This window comes from Sapajus apella, unplaced genomic scaffold, assembly GCF_009761245.1.
Source record: "Sapajus apella isolate SASKATOON/1434 unplaced genomic scaffold, GSC_monkey_1.0 scaffold2, whole genome shotgun sequence".
Taxonomy (NCBI): domain Eukaryota; kingdom Metazoa; phylum Chordata; class Mammalia; order Primates; family Cebidae; genus Sapajus; species Sapajus apella.
The window spans coordinates 21,373,498-21,387,607 of record NW_022436942.1 but is presented as its reverse complement, the minus strand read 5'-3'; the positions used below and the strand labels follow the sequence as shown (position 1 = coordinate 21,387,607).

The 14,110-nt window shown below is 34.8% G+C and overlaps 1 protein-coding gene across 1 annotated transcript; it reads left to right on the top strand.

Moving 5' to 3' along the window:
• The first annotated feature begins 9,495 nt into the window (after window positions 1-9,495).
• Window positions 9,496-10,525, top strand: LOC116556875 (olfactory receptor 10A7). The gene has a single exon (XM_032286211.1). The coding sequence runs from the start codon at window positions 9,575-9,577 to the stop codon at window positions 10,523-10,525; it is 951 nt and encodes a 316-aa protein (XP_032142102.1). The 5' UTR covers window positions 9,496-9,574.
• Window positions 10,526-14,110: the final 3,585 nt, after the last annotated feature.

Genomic DNA, 14,110 nt, shown 5'->3' with positions numbered 1-14,110 from the left:
GAACATTCTGAAAAATAATCAAGAAAGCAATTTAATTTATAAGAGCTACAGATAAAACAAAATACCTAGAAATAATTTCAACCAAAGAAATAAAAGGTATCTACAATAAAAACTATAAAACACAGATGAAAAAATTGAACAGGACACAAAAATTAGAAAGATATCTTATGTACATGGATTGGAAGAATTGTTAAAATGTTCATACTGCCCAAAATGATCTACAGATTCAATAAAACTCTTATAGAAATATCAATGACATTCTACACAGAAATAGAAAAAACAATGCTAAAATTTGTATGGAACCACAAGGACCTGAAGAGTTAAAGCAATTCTGAGCAAAATGAACAAAGCCAACTGAAAGCATCATGCCACCTGACTTTAAAATATGCCGCAACACTATAGTAACCAAAACAGTATTGTACCAACAGACACATAGACCAATAGAACAGAATAGAGCACTCAGAAATAAATCCCATGTATACATGTAATATTCAGCAAAGGCACTTAGAACATAAATTGGAGAAAGGATAGTCTCTTCAATAAATGGTGCTAAAAAACCATATGTAGAAGAATAAAATTAGACCCTTATCTCTCAATATATACAAACATCAACCCTAAACAGATTTAAGTGAAAAACCCAAAACTACAAAACTACTGGAAAAATACATAGGGGAAATGCTTATGAACATTAATCTAGGCAAAGATTTTCTGGATAAAACTGCAAAGGCACAGACCATGAAAGCAAAACATAGACAAATTGGATTATATCAAACTAAGTATTTTCTGCATAGCAAAGGAAACAGTCAACAGCATGCAGCAAAAACCTAAGAATGAGACAATATTTGCAAATTATACATCCAACAAGGGATTAATATCTAGAATATGTAAGGAACTCACCTCAATAGAAAAAAATAATCTGATTTTAAATGTTCAAGAATTCTGAAGAGACGTATCTCAAAAGAAGACATCCAAATGGCCAGAAAGTATATGAAAACATAATCAACATCACTAATCATTAGGGGAATATAAATCAAAACCACAAGATATCATCTCACCCCAGTTAAATTGGCTATAAACAAAAAAAACAAAAAACAAAAAACAAATGCTGATGAGGATGTAGAGAAAGAGGAACTCTTACATACTGTTGATAAAAATGTATATTAGTACAGTAATCAAAACAGCATTGTACTGGTACCAAAACAGAGATATAGACCAATGGAACAGAACAGAGGTCTCAGAGGCAACACAACATATCTACAATCATCTGATCTTTGACAAACCAGACAAAAACAAGCAATGGGGAAAGGATTCCCTGTTCAATAAATGGTGTTGGGAAAACTGGCTAGCCATGTTCAGAAAGCAGAAACTGGACCCCTTCCTGACACCTTACACTAAAATTAACTCCAGATGGATTAAAGACTTAAACATAAGACCTAACACCATAAAAATCCTAGAAGAAAATCTAGGCAAAACCATTCAGGACATAGGTGTAGGCAAGGACTTCATGACCAAAACGCCAAAAGCATTGACAACAAAAGCCAAAATAGACAAATGGGACCTAATCAAACTCCACAGCTTCTGCACAGCAAAAGAAACAGTCATTAGAGTGAATTGGCAACCAACAGAATGGAAAAAAAGTTTTGCAGTTTACCCATCTGACAAAGGGCTGATATCCAGAATTTACAAAGAACTAAAACAGATTTACAAGAAAAAACTAACAAGCCCATTCAAAAGTGGGCAAAGGATATGAACAGATACTTTACAAAAGAAGACATACATGAGGTCAACAAACATATGAAAAAAAATGTTCATCATCACTGGTCATCAGGCAAATCAAAACTACATTGAGATACCATCTCACGCCAGTTAGAATGGCGATCATTAAAAAACCTGGAGACAACAGATGCTGGAGAGGATGTGGAGAAATAGGAACACTTTTGCACTGTTGGTGGGAGTGTAAATTAGTTCAACCATTGTGGAAGACAGTGTGGCGATTCCTCAAGGACCTAAAAATAGAAATTCCATTTGACCCAGCAATCCCATTACTGGGTATATATCCAAAGGATTACAAATCGTTCTACTATAAGGACACGTGCACACGAATGTTCATTGCAGCACTGTTTACAATAGCAAAGACCTGGAACCAACCCAAATGCCCATCGATGATAGACTGGATAGGGAAAATGTGGCACATATACACCATGGAATATTATGCAGCCATCAAAAACGATGAGTTTGTGTCCTTTGTAGGGACATGGATGAACCTGGAAACCATCATTCTCAGCAAACTGACAGAAGAGCAGAAGATCAAACACCGCATGTTCTCACTCATAGGCAGGTGTTGAACAATGAGAACACATGGACACAGGGAGGGGAGCACTACACACTGGGGTCAGTTGGGGGGAAATAGGGGAGGGACAGTGGGGGGTGGGGAGCTGGGGAGAGATAGCAAGGGTAGAGATGCCAGATGTAGGTGATGGGGAGGAAGGCAGTAAACCACACTGCCACATGTGTACCTATGCAACAATCTTGCATGTTCTTCACATGTACCCAAAACCTAAAATGCAATCAAATAAATAAATGGGGAAAAATGTATATTAGTACAGACCTTATGGAAAAGAATATGGAGGTTTCTCGAGTAACTGAAAATATAAATACCATATGGTCCAGCAATTCTACTACGGGGTGTGTATCCTAAGGAAAGAAGATTAGTATATCAATGAAATATTTTCACTCACAAGTTTATTACAGTACTATTATAATAGCTATAATATGAAATCAAATCTGTGTCCAAGAGCAGTTAGAGAAAATGTGGCATATATACACAATGAAATATTTAGTCATAAAATAATAAAATTCTGTCATCTGTGGCAATGTGGATGAGCTTGGAGGACATTATTTTAAGTTAAATAAGCCAGGCATAGAAAGACAAATAGTGCATGCTCCCATTCATATGTGGGAGCTAAAACAGTTGATATCACAGAAATAGAGAATAGAGTAGTTCTTACCAAACCCCTGGAAGGATAGGGGTAGAGAGGAATAGGGAGAGGTTGGTTAACATGCACAGAATTACAGTTAGTTAGAGGAAATAAGTTCCAGTGTTCTATAACACAGCAGGTTGACTCTAGTTTTCAAGAATTTACTGTATATTTCAAAATAGCTAGATAAGATTTTAAATGTTCTCAACACAAAGAAATAATAAATGTTTGAGGGGATGCATACACCAGTTACTCTGATTTGATTATTATACATTGTATCCATGTATCATTACATGACATTATGATACATGGATACAACGTACCCATTAAATATAATTGTTTTGTGTCAAATAAAAAAATAAGAGTAAATAAATAAAAAATATTTCCATGAACCCAGAACTGGATTGCCAGGGGGAAATAAACCTAATGTTTAACATCTGCAATATGCTTGAACACTATAGTAGATGATTTACAATAATTACTTTAATCCTCAAATTTTTCTTGTGAGATGAGAATATTTACCACTTTGCTAACAGGAAATGATATGGCAATTATTTTGATTAAGATCATACACATAGAGAATGAATCAATGGTTATTCTAGGCATTGCATTTGCAGTTTCTCCTATATCCACTTACCTATATTTTCTGATTTTTGTTGGTTTTAATTTATTGTTTATAACAAATTATTAGAATAGAAATTACATAGTAATTATGTGTTCAATTGCTTATGTAATGCTGTCTGAGAGACGGAAATACTATAGCAAGAAGATAAGAATATTCTGATATTTTTAAAGGCATGTACATAATTCTCCTAAAATCACTGTTTAGCATAGATTTTCAAAGCCTGTATAAAAACACCTCAAAACTTCAGGCATTTTCTTAAAATATTTTTTAAATAAATATTTTAGCTACTATTTTAATTACCCAAGTGGTATGCCTTCTAAACAGTAACTTTCAGATTAGTTGAAAAGTATAGCCTGGTTACTAAAAAGATATATCACTTACTTTAAAGCACACAAATGCTATTTTACACACCTTTAGTGTTTACATACCTTTAGTGTATACACATCACCTTTGAATAAATTTAATTTGTTTTTACCATTCCTGAAAGGTTGATGTCCCCTGGATTAATTCATATATTTAAGTTCTGAAACTGAAATCTGTGAACCAAGTCCTAGACCAATGTGAGATCACATTTGACTTTGTTCATAAGCCACTAAAAGGCCTCTCTTACTGACGTTTCTTTATTCTTTATTTCCTTAAAATAAACTTCATCGAATGAGACTTATGAACAATGTAATCTTTTTTACATGGGGGTCTATGCCTATTTTATGCATCAAATCCACTATCTCATTAGTGTTTACCACTTTGTTGGTGAACCAGAGTATCTGCAGAAAAATAATTATTGACATTTTAAAGCCAGGTAAACCCAAAATTATAACAACATGAAAAGTTTTCAGCTAAAGTAATTAAGATGAACTACCTACAAGATGGCAGTGATATATAGTCAGTCAATGAATTGTACAATTCAATTTTAGAAATTGCTTGATAAGGAACTGGACTATTTTAGAGTGGCAATTGGGCACATATGTAGCAGGTTGCATTTTATGTTTTTAAAACATGTTTTTGCATGGTGGGTGTAGGGTAATTGTCATTTAGGAATAGATAATGCAGAAGTAACTCCATTGAAATTTTACCTCATCTTTGGATAATGGGATTTTCATGGCCTTCTTGTTAAGGTCTTATCAATCTTTTTTAAAAAATATAATTTCAACTTTTATTTTAGATATACAGGTACATGTACAGGTTTGTTACATGGGTATATTGTATGACCAAAGTTATACATCTTTCATTAAAACATTTAAAAACAAAACAAAAGCTTAACATGTGATACAGTAATGCACCATTTTTCATGTGATTGTTTTTGCTCAATATTACAAAAGTTTTCTTCAGTATGGTGCATAGTTATATATTTGGTATAAGTATGAATGAAGATAGACCAAATATATTTTATATCATAGTTTCTTTTTTTTCTTGGAAATGATTAGAGACTTATTTTACTTGTTTTAATGGTAGATGTACCCTACTGAAGATTTTTTAAAGAATACATTTTGGCTGAGTACAATGGCTCACACCTATAATCCCAGCTCTTTGGGAGTCTGAGGCAGGCAGATCACCTAGGTCAGGAGTTTGAGACCAGTCCGACCAATATAGTGAAACCCCATCTCTACTAAAAATACAAAAATTAGCCGGCCGTGGTGACGGGTGCCTGTAGTCCAGCTACTTGGGAGGCTGAAACAGGAGAATGGCTTGAACCTGGGAGGTGGAGGTTGCAGTGAGCGGAGATTACGCCACTACACTCCAGCCTGGGTGACAGAGCGAGACTCTTGTGTTGAGCAATGAGAACACATGGACACAGGGAGGGGAGCACTACACACTGGGGTCAGTTGGGGGGAAATAGGGGAGGGAGGGTGGGGGGTGGGAAGCTGGGGAGAGATAGCAAGGGGAGAAATGCTAGATGTAGGTGATGGGGAGGAAGGCAGCAAATCACACTGCCATGTGTGTTCCTATGCAACAATTTTGCATGTTCTTCACATGTACCCCAAAACCTAAAATGCAATAAAATAAATAAATGGGAAGAAAAAAAACAATAACTTTAACGCATTATAGTATTATTTAGTTTCCTGAGAAAATGAGGGTTAAGGAATTTTCCTTTAACTTCTACAAATATAGGAAGTTTTTTCTTTTCTAGAAAGAAGTAAAATTAGCAAGTGACGAACCTTCCTCTCTAGCTATTTGTTAAGGCACCTATATATGCATAGGTTGACCTAAACTCCTAGGGCCTCCTTTTTTTTTTTTGCACCCAAAGATTTCATTAGAATTTTTTGAAGTATTCCCACTGTGCTAATTTGTAACCGTTTTAAGGTTTATATCTATTTATAAAAGTTGCCTCTACAACAAATATAAGATAAGAAAATAAAGGGAGTTATTTCTACAGTTCTGTTTGTGCATTACAAAATAACTTCAATGTATAATGTTATTTCTCAATATTAAAATTACCTAAAACATTCCAAGGACTAAAAAAATTGCTTACTTCTTCCTGACAGTAACCGTGTTAGACATCATAAGGTACCACTCACTGACTGAAATAATATATGAATCATGGCATTGTTTACCATGTTCTCATAGTAAAACGAACCAATAGCCAAACGACTTAAGGTATAAGACAACAATAAAATACATGCCAATTATCAGCTTAATTTGATGTATTTAATTATTTAAATAAAATATCATGTAAGTTTCATGAGCATGAAATAAACCTGTCTCACCAATACTGAACCAAAAACTATCCCACAAAAAATACAGATATCTTATAGGGAAAATTAAAATCTGTGTTCTTCAGATAGCCTGGGCATGTTAAAAGTTGCAGTTCCAAGAGACCTGACCAGTAGGTCCAGTAGCTCCACCACAAAATATCTATTATTGAGAAATGCATATTCAATTGTAATTATGACTTACAATAAATATAGATAATTGTATGAACATTCTGTATTTCCCCCTGTGAAATAAAAACAGTTGTTTAATTAACCAAAGTCCTTTCTGGTGATCCATGGATCATTTCCCCAAGGCCAGCCACACTTTTAAATGCTATGCTAAAATTTGGCCACCATGTAGTGCCAGTGCAAGGCAGGTTAGCCTGTCTAAGGTACTAGCTTCATTATGAAGATTTGAGCTATCAGTAGACTTCAAGATCAGTTAACATTTCTCTGAAGACATTGTATATCTTTAAAAAAATTATTAAACTTCTAATGACAGAAGAAATATGAGGTTTTATTTGGTAAGATACATCCAGATATTTCTTTATGATTTGTTATATTTCTCAGTTTTGTTAAACACCTAAATTTATCTGTACAACTGTGTATTACAAAAGAATTCTAAGAAAAATAAATAATGAAATATTATTGGAAAAGGAATAACTTTATGCTTCATTAAAATAAAAGAAAACAAAAAATAATGAGGCCTTTATTCTGTCTGGAAAGCAATAGAATGCTAAAGAAGAGAGCATTAATAAAACAGTAGCTGTGTAATAAAGAAATGCTGTGGATTATAACTACACAAAGAACTTTTAATTCAGATACTATGGTAATTTATTCATTTACATGTAGATTTGTTAGAAGTGCTGTTCCATTTAGACAAATTTAATAACAATCTCAGATTCACTTTGTATTCCAAATACTGATGAAATAATTGCATTCATCCATAATAGTTTTATGAGAAAACATATACTTGTAAAATAGCTGGCTAAAATAAGAGGTAAAGTCTATTTTCTAAAAAAAAAAAAAAAAAAAAAAGAGTTGGCCTGCTTAACCATACATGAAAAAAAAACAATTTGGCCTTATTAAGATATCACCAACTAAATTAGTGAACTTAATTAAATGACATCAAATTACCAAAAGCCATGCTACAAATAAAGCAGTACATTCTTTAGAGCAATGTAGTAATCATGGCAACTCAACAACAGTTTTCACTTTTTTTTTTAATCAGTATAAATTTGTGGTAGTGATTGTGACATCGCTGCTGATTAATCTCTGTTTAGATGATACATGCAAAGTAATCTGTAGGCTTTTTAGTATATAGAAAGACTGAGAAGAGTGTTTAGAGATACATCTCGCGACACTATGAAGCTCTCATTGCCTAAACTTTTATTAAACTTTAAATGTCTTCAGTAAAGACAGAAAATGAGCAATGATAATTATTTAAAATTCAATAAACTGACCATCTTTGGATAGCCTTATTCATATTTCACACGGACTGTACACTATAGAACTTATTACTCAATGAAAAGGCATTCATCCTGGTACTGCCTTCTGCCACTGTCAATATCAGAATTCTGAGAGGCAGTTGGTTGAGGCATTTTAGGATACACTAAATATTGTAACTACTATAACATTTTGATGCCTTCATCAACTCCCATATTTTCATAAAAGATGGCATAATTTTAGGCCCATAACAAGTTTAGAATTTTTCCAAAATATGTGTAAGCATGATAATGCATATGAAGTTTTTCATAAGTTTTGATGCATATACCAGAATATGATGGTGTTGTTGCTATTCCTGTGATGACAAGAATGGCAGTGAAGCCGGTTTTGCAATAGTGCTGAGAGAGTAATGGTTGCAATCACTGCCACATGTTACCTATTATTCTGGGAATTATAAGCGTATGGGGAGCCTAAGATCACCAGAGTAGTTCATTTCCTTTTGCCACTGAAGACATTCATTTGAGAACTTACAATATGCAAAAGACACAGGCAAGATGTTACATGTCTTAAGAGTAGAATTAAAATATAGTATTGTTTAAGCCACTAGTTTCAAAGGATTCCATACACTGTGGATTTTTACCTCCTCACTTCAGGAGGGAATATCTACTTCAAATTATTTTGACTATAAAATGAAATATGCATTTTTTCTGAATTAAATTAGAAAAATGTATTATAAAATAGTTGATACAATATTTACCCAATTCCAGTATTTGAAAAAAATACATCATTCAGCTCAGATCCAATGTAGCATATGGATAATTATTTTTCTAACGCATGCTCCTGCATTTGCTAAATTTTGGTACTAAGAATGACCTATAGAGAAAAAATTTGTATAATTTTACTGTTGGCCAAAATATTTTGCTCTAAGTAAGATACAGTATTTGAGTTCATAAGAGTTGAATCAGTGCTTTTGTGACTGGATCAGCTGACATACAAAGGTAAGTATATGTACCTTACCCCTCTTCTGATCATGAAGTTTTAAAGAAGTCAGTCAGTCATGAGGGGAACTATTTTGGTGGAGAAAATTTGAGATGAATTTTGGGAAGATACTTTTCTATTGCAAGTCATATTTGTTTGGAAGTTTTTAAAAAATACATAGCTTAACTAAAAGAACTATAGCTATGTGTATAACAAGAAAAGGGGGCCCAGTGAAGTTGAATTATGGTTCAAAAGACAATGTAAAAATTGTCATAAACTATTAGGCTCATGGAGACTATAAAGAAGCACCAAAATCATAAGCATATATTATGTTTATTTATTAAGTTTCTTGTGTGGGGGGGGATGTTGGTATATGTGTGTGTGTGTGTATATACAGTGGATAAGTGATATAAAATGCACTATATTCAGAAGAGATGTGATTAAAATAATCAAATATTAGAATGTCAAGCTAGCCCATTATTTGTCTTTATTGCATCCTAAAATCATTTAAAAATTAGTAGACTATTCATTTTAATGATCTATCAACACTCTTTCTACTGCATCCTACAAACTAGCATGCCTACAAGGAAGAATATGAGCGCAAATTCTGACTACTCATGAGAGAAAAATTACATCTAGGTGATAAACAATGAGTAAGATTTATACAAAATGTTTATTTTCCTTAATTTTATCTTATTGTAAACATCATTTCTGCTTCAGAGAAACAGAATAGTAAGACAACTGAAAATAGAGATATTTTATGAATGTTACTATTATTGTTATTGAGATTATCTCTATATTGATTTAATACCCTTTGATGCACATACTTTGTTTTTAGAGAGAAAGTGGTCTAAGATATGATCTGTGAAAATCACACCAGAGTCACTGAATTTATTCTTCTTGGTTTTACGAACAACCCCGAGATGCAAGTTTCCCTCTTTATTTTGTTCCTGGCCATTTACACAGTCACTTTGTTGGGCAACTTTCTCATTGTCACAGTTACCAGTATGGATCCCGCACTTCAAACACCCATGTACTTCTTTCTCCGAAATCTGTCACTTCTTGAAGTATGTTTCACCTTGGTTATGGTGCCAAAGATGCTTGTAGATCTAGTGTCCCTAAGGAAAATCATCTCTTTTGTGGGCTGTGGTACCCAGATGTACTTCTTCTTCTTATTTGGCAGTTCTGAATGTTTCCTTCTCTCCATGATGGCTTATGATCGCTTTGTGGCCATCTGCAACCCTCTCCGTTATTCAGTCGTAATGAACAGGTCCCTATGCTTGTGGATGGCCATAGGCTCTTGGATGTCTGGTGTTCCTGTGTCTATGCTACAGACAGCTTGGATGATGGCCCTTCCTTTCTGTGGACCAAATGCCGTGGACCACTTTTTTTGTGATGGTCCCCCAGTGTTGAAACTAGTCACTGTGGATACAACAATGTATGAAATGCAAGCACTTGCCTCCACATTCCTGTTTATCATGTTTCCCTTTTCTCTCATTTTGGTTTCCTACACCCACATTATCATAACGATTCTGAGGATGCCCTCCGCTAAGGGCCGCCAGAAGGCATTTTCTACTTGTTCCTCACACCTCCTTGTGGTGTCCCTCTTCTATGGAACAGCCAGCCTGACCTACCTGCGGCCCAAATCAAATCAGTCCCCAGAGAGCAAGAAGCTAGTGTCATTGTCCTACACTGTCATCACACCTATGCTAAACCCCATCATCTACAGCCTGAGGAACAATGAAGTGAAACGGGCGGTGAAGAGGACAATCACTCAAAAAGTCTTACAGAAGTTAGATGTGTTTTGACTTCCATTGTGTAAGAAAGCATGGACACAGGGAGGGGAGCACTACACACTGGGGTCAGTTGAGGGGAAATAGGGGAGGGGCGGTGGGGGTGGGAAGCTGGGGAGAGATAGCATGGGGAGAGATGCCAGATGTAGGTGATGGGGAGGAAGGCAGCAAATCACACTGCCACGTGTGTACCTATGCAACAATCTTGCATGTTCTTCACATGTACCCCAAAACCTAAAATGCAATAAAATAAATGGGGGAAAAAAAAGTTAATCCCCACAAAGACAAAAAAAAAAAAGAAAAAAAGAAAACCTCCTGGTGAGCCGAGATCCCGCCATCGCACACTCCAGCCTGGGTAACAAGAGTGAAACTCCGTCTCAAAAAAAAGAGAAAACTTCCAAAATAGGAACAGCAAAACTACTAACGAAACTTTAAAACAGAGCGAAAGAAGTGCTTTTATTTCATCACTAACTGGGGGGTGCATTTCTATGTATCATTTAGGGTCCTACAGGAAAGAGATGATACTCCTGGATTGGGATAAGTGAGAAAACACTTTATAAGAGGACTGTGTAAAAATTGTAGACAAGGTTAAGTAATAGCCACACAGGTCATATAATAGAAATTTTATACTTCTTGGCCTGAAGGGAAAAATAGAATGAGTGTTAACTGGAACTTAGATAATGCTACAACTATTTTTTTTTAAATGTCACCTAATAGGAGCTCTGTTCTTTAGTACAGCAAAACAGCCGTCCCAACCTTGTTTTGTTCTGACTCTCTCAAATCTATTGCTGGCTTCTGTTCTCAGCCAAATCAAATACAACACGGGGACAAGAATGTCTGTTGATCCATTGTATAAATGCAAGCCTCCTGGGGCACAGAGCAGGATGAAAAAGGGTAAGAAAAGTTATGAAAGATAAGTGACAACAGCCACCACAAACCACTGTATATTCTGCAGCTATTGCAATGTGGCAATGAATCATCTAATGCATTTTAAGTAACCTTTAAAAAAGTATACAAGATGGAGTTTTGCAGATGCCAAGAGTACATAATGCAAATTATTTATATGGATTGTATGTTTAAATAAAGTTATTTAATAAAATTAACAGTATTAATATTTGGTGACATGGTATTGGACTTTTCTGGTCATTGGCTAAATTATCCAGTAATTAATAATAAGCTATTCTTAGAATTTAAACAACAAATACTTGCTTGACACCAGAGTAAAGTAAAAGACTAATAGTAATAGCAAACATGGTTTATTGAGGCACCGTCTTTGACACATGCCCTTTCAAAAACTCAAGAGACAATTATTATATCTATATTTTTCATAAAAGACAAATTATCATCAGAAAATATAAGTAACTTGGTAAGGAAAAGCTGTTGAGATGTGGCCACAATAATTTCAATCAGATCCTTCTGAATTTGAAATTCAATGTTAACCACTTAAAAATATATAGTCACATTTTTATTGAGGTAAAGTTTCTACCTACATGGGAATTTGGCTTTCAAAACAATGGAGAGAACAAAGTAAGATCATGTCAAATTTAATTATGCAAAATGTATATTTCCAGTAGAACAAGCATATACTGGCTTTGAATATGCAACTTGAACAATAATATATATTCTTATAAGTCTTCATTAGCCAGGGTTTCTGTTAATTGTACAGGTTCTTCTTCAAGCAGTAACCAACCACCATGTTTCTTTGTCAACTTTCAGAAAAATTTAAAAGCCACCACAAATTCGCAACTTGTGTTGATTATTTTAGTTTAATTTTGATTTGCTGAAGTACATATCTATTGCATGTAATTGGAGTTTGAGGTAGAAAAAAATCTATTCCTTTAAATCTTTCTCCTTCAATAATCTCTTAATTTTTTTTTTTATTTTTTGAGACGGAGTTTCACTCATGTTACCCAGGCTGGAGTGCAATGGCGCGATCTCGGCTCACCGCAACCTCCGCCTCCTGGGTTCAGGCAATTCTCCTGCCTCAACCTCCTGAGTAGCTGGGATTACAGGCACGCACCACCATGCCCAGCTAATTTTTTGTATTTTTAGTAGAGACGGGGTTTCACCATGTTGACCAGGACGGTCTCGATCTCTTGACCTCGTGATCCACCCACCTTGGCCTCCCAAAGTGCTGGGATTACAGGCTTGAGCCACCGCGCCCGGCCTAATCTCTTAATTTTTTTAAGCCTAAGTCAGATATTCGTGAATTAATGTAACTAAGTTCAATTACCATCTCATAAGACTCCATTACAATGGTTTTCTACTAGCTCTGTGTGGCTCACAAGTAGATTGTGAGGTTATAAAATACATTTAGTGTGCATGTTAATATGTCCAACAAACTAGCACAGTAAAAAAAAGTATATTCTTGACAATTACAACTTGTATATATGTAGGGTGTACAACATGATGTTTATATGTATAACAATTATGAAAACAAAAAATACAGAAATTTTAAATATATATGCATATGTATATACACATACACACACATGTTGTTGAATGACTAAATCAAGCTATTTTAATATATACATCACTTCACATACTTACCAGCTTTTTGTGGTGAGAAAACCCACAGGATATTTTTGATTATTTCATTCATTAGCTTATTGATCTTGGTTGAAATAGAAACTATTTGAAAATCACTGTAATAATCTATAAAGAAGGTTCTAGAACTGTAAGGAGCTAAAATTTGACAACAATAATAAGGAATGCTTAGTGGTGGACATAGGAACACACATAGTGGAGGTCTAACAGAACTTAGTTACTTTGCAAGTTAATTGGTATTGCCTCTTTTTCTTACACACTTTCTTACAGATTCAGCTTTTATCTTTCATATATTCACAGGCTATGTTTATAGCCTATGTTATTTATGGTATTTTGTTCCTCTTAAGCATTTTCTACAAAATATACATAGTCACTGTAGTGGACTGGATTGTGTTCCCCAAAAGGATATGTTGATGTTTTCATCCTTGATACCTGTGAATGTGACCTTACTTCAAAACAGGGCCTTTGCAATGTAGTCAATTTAAGATGAGGTTAAACTAGACTAGGGTGGATCCTAAATCCAATGACTAATGTCATATAAGAAGAGAGAGAGATTTGACAACACAAAGTCTTACACACAGGGAAGACAGTCACGTGAAATGGGTGTAGAAATTGGAGTGACAACTGTGCAAACCAAGTATTGTTGACCACCAGTGGAAGGAAAGGGGCTTGGAACAGATTTTCCCTTAGAGACTTCAGGAGAAACAGACATGCTGACATCTTAATTCCAGACTTCTGGCTTCCTGAACTGTAAGAGGATAAATTACTGTTGTTTTAAACCCTCTAGTTAGGTGATTAGTAATTAGGTGACTTTTCATGAGCTGTGTGGTAGATGGATTAAAAAAAATAGCCGTGCCCTTTATGATGTGACTCAGGAGTGCTATTCATCAGGATGGTGTTCATTTCCTTATCTCTTGAATCTAGTCTAGATGTGTGGCTTGTTTTTGCAAAAAAAAAATGTGATAGAAGAATTCTGCACCATTCAGAGTGTTAAAAGTCAAGAAACCATGCATGCATCTACTCTCTCTCTCTCTGTCTCTGGCATACAGGTGA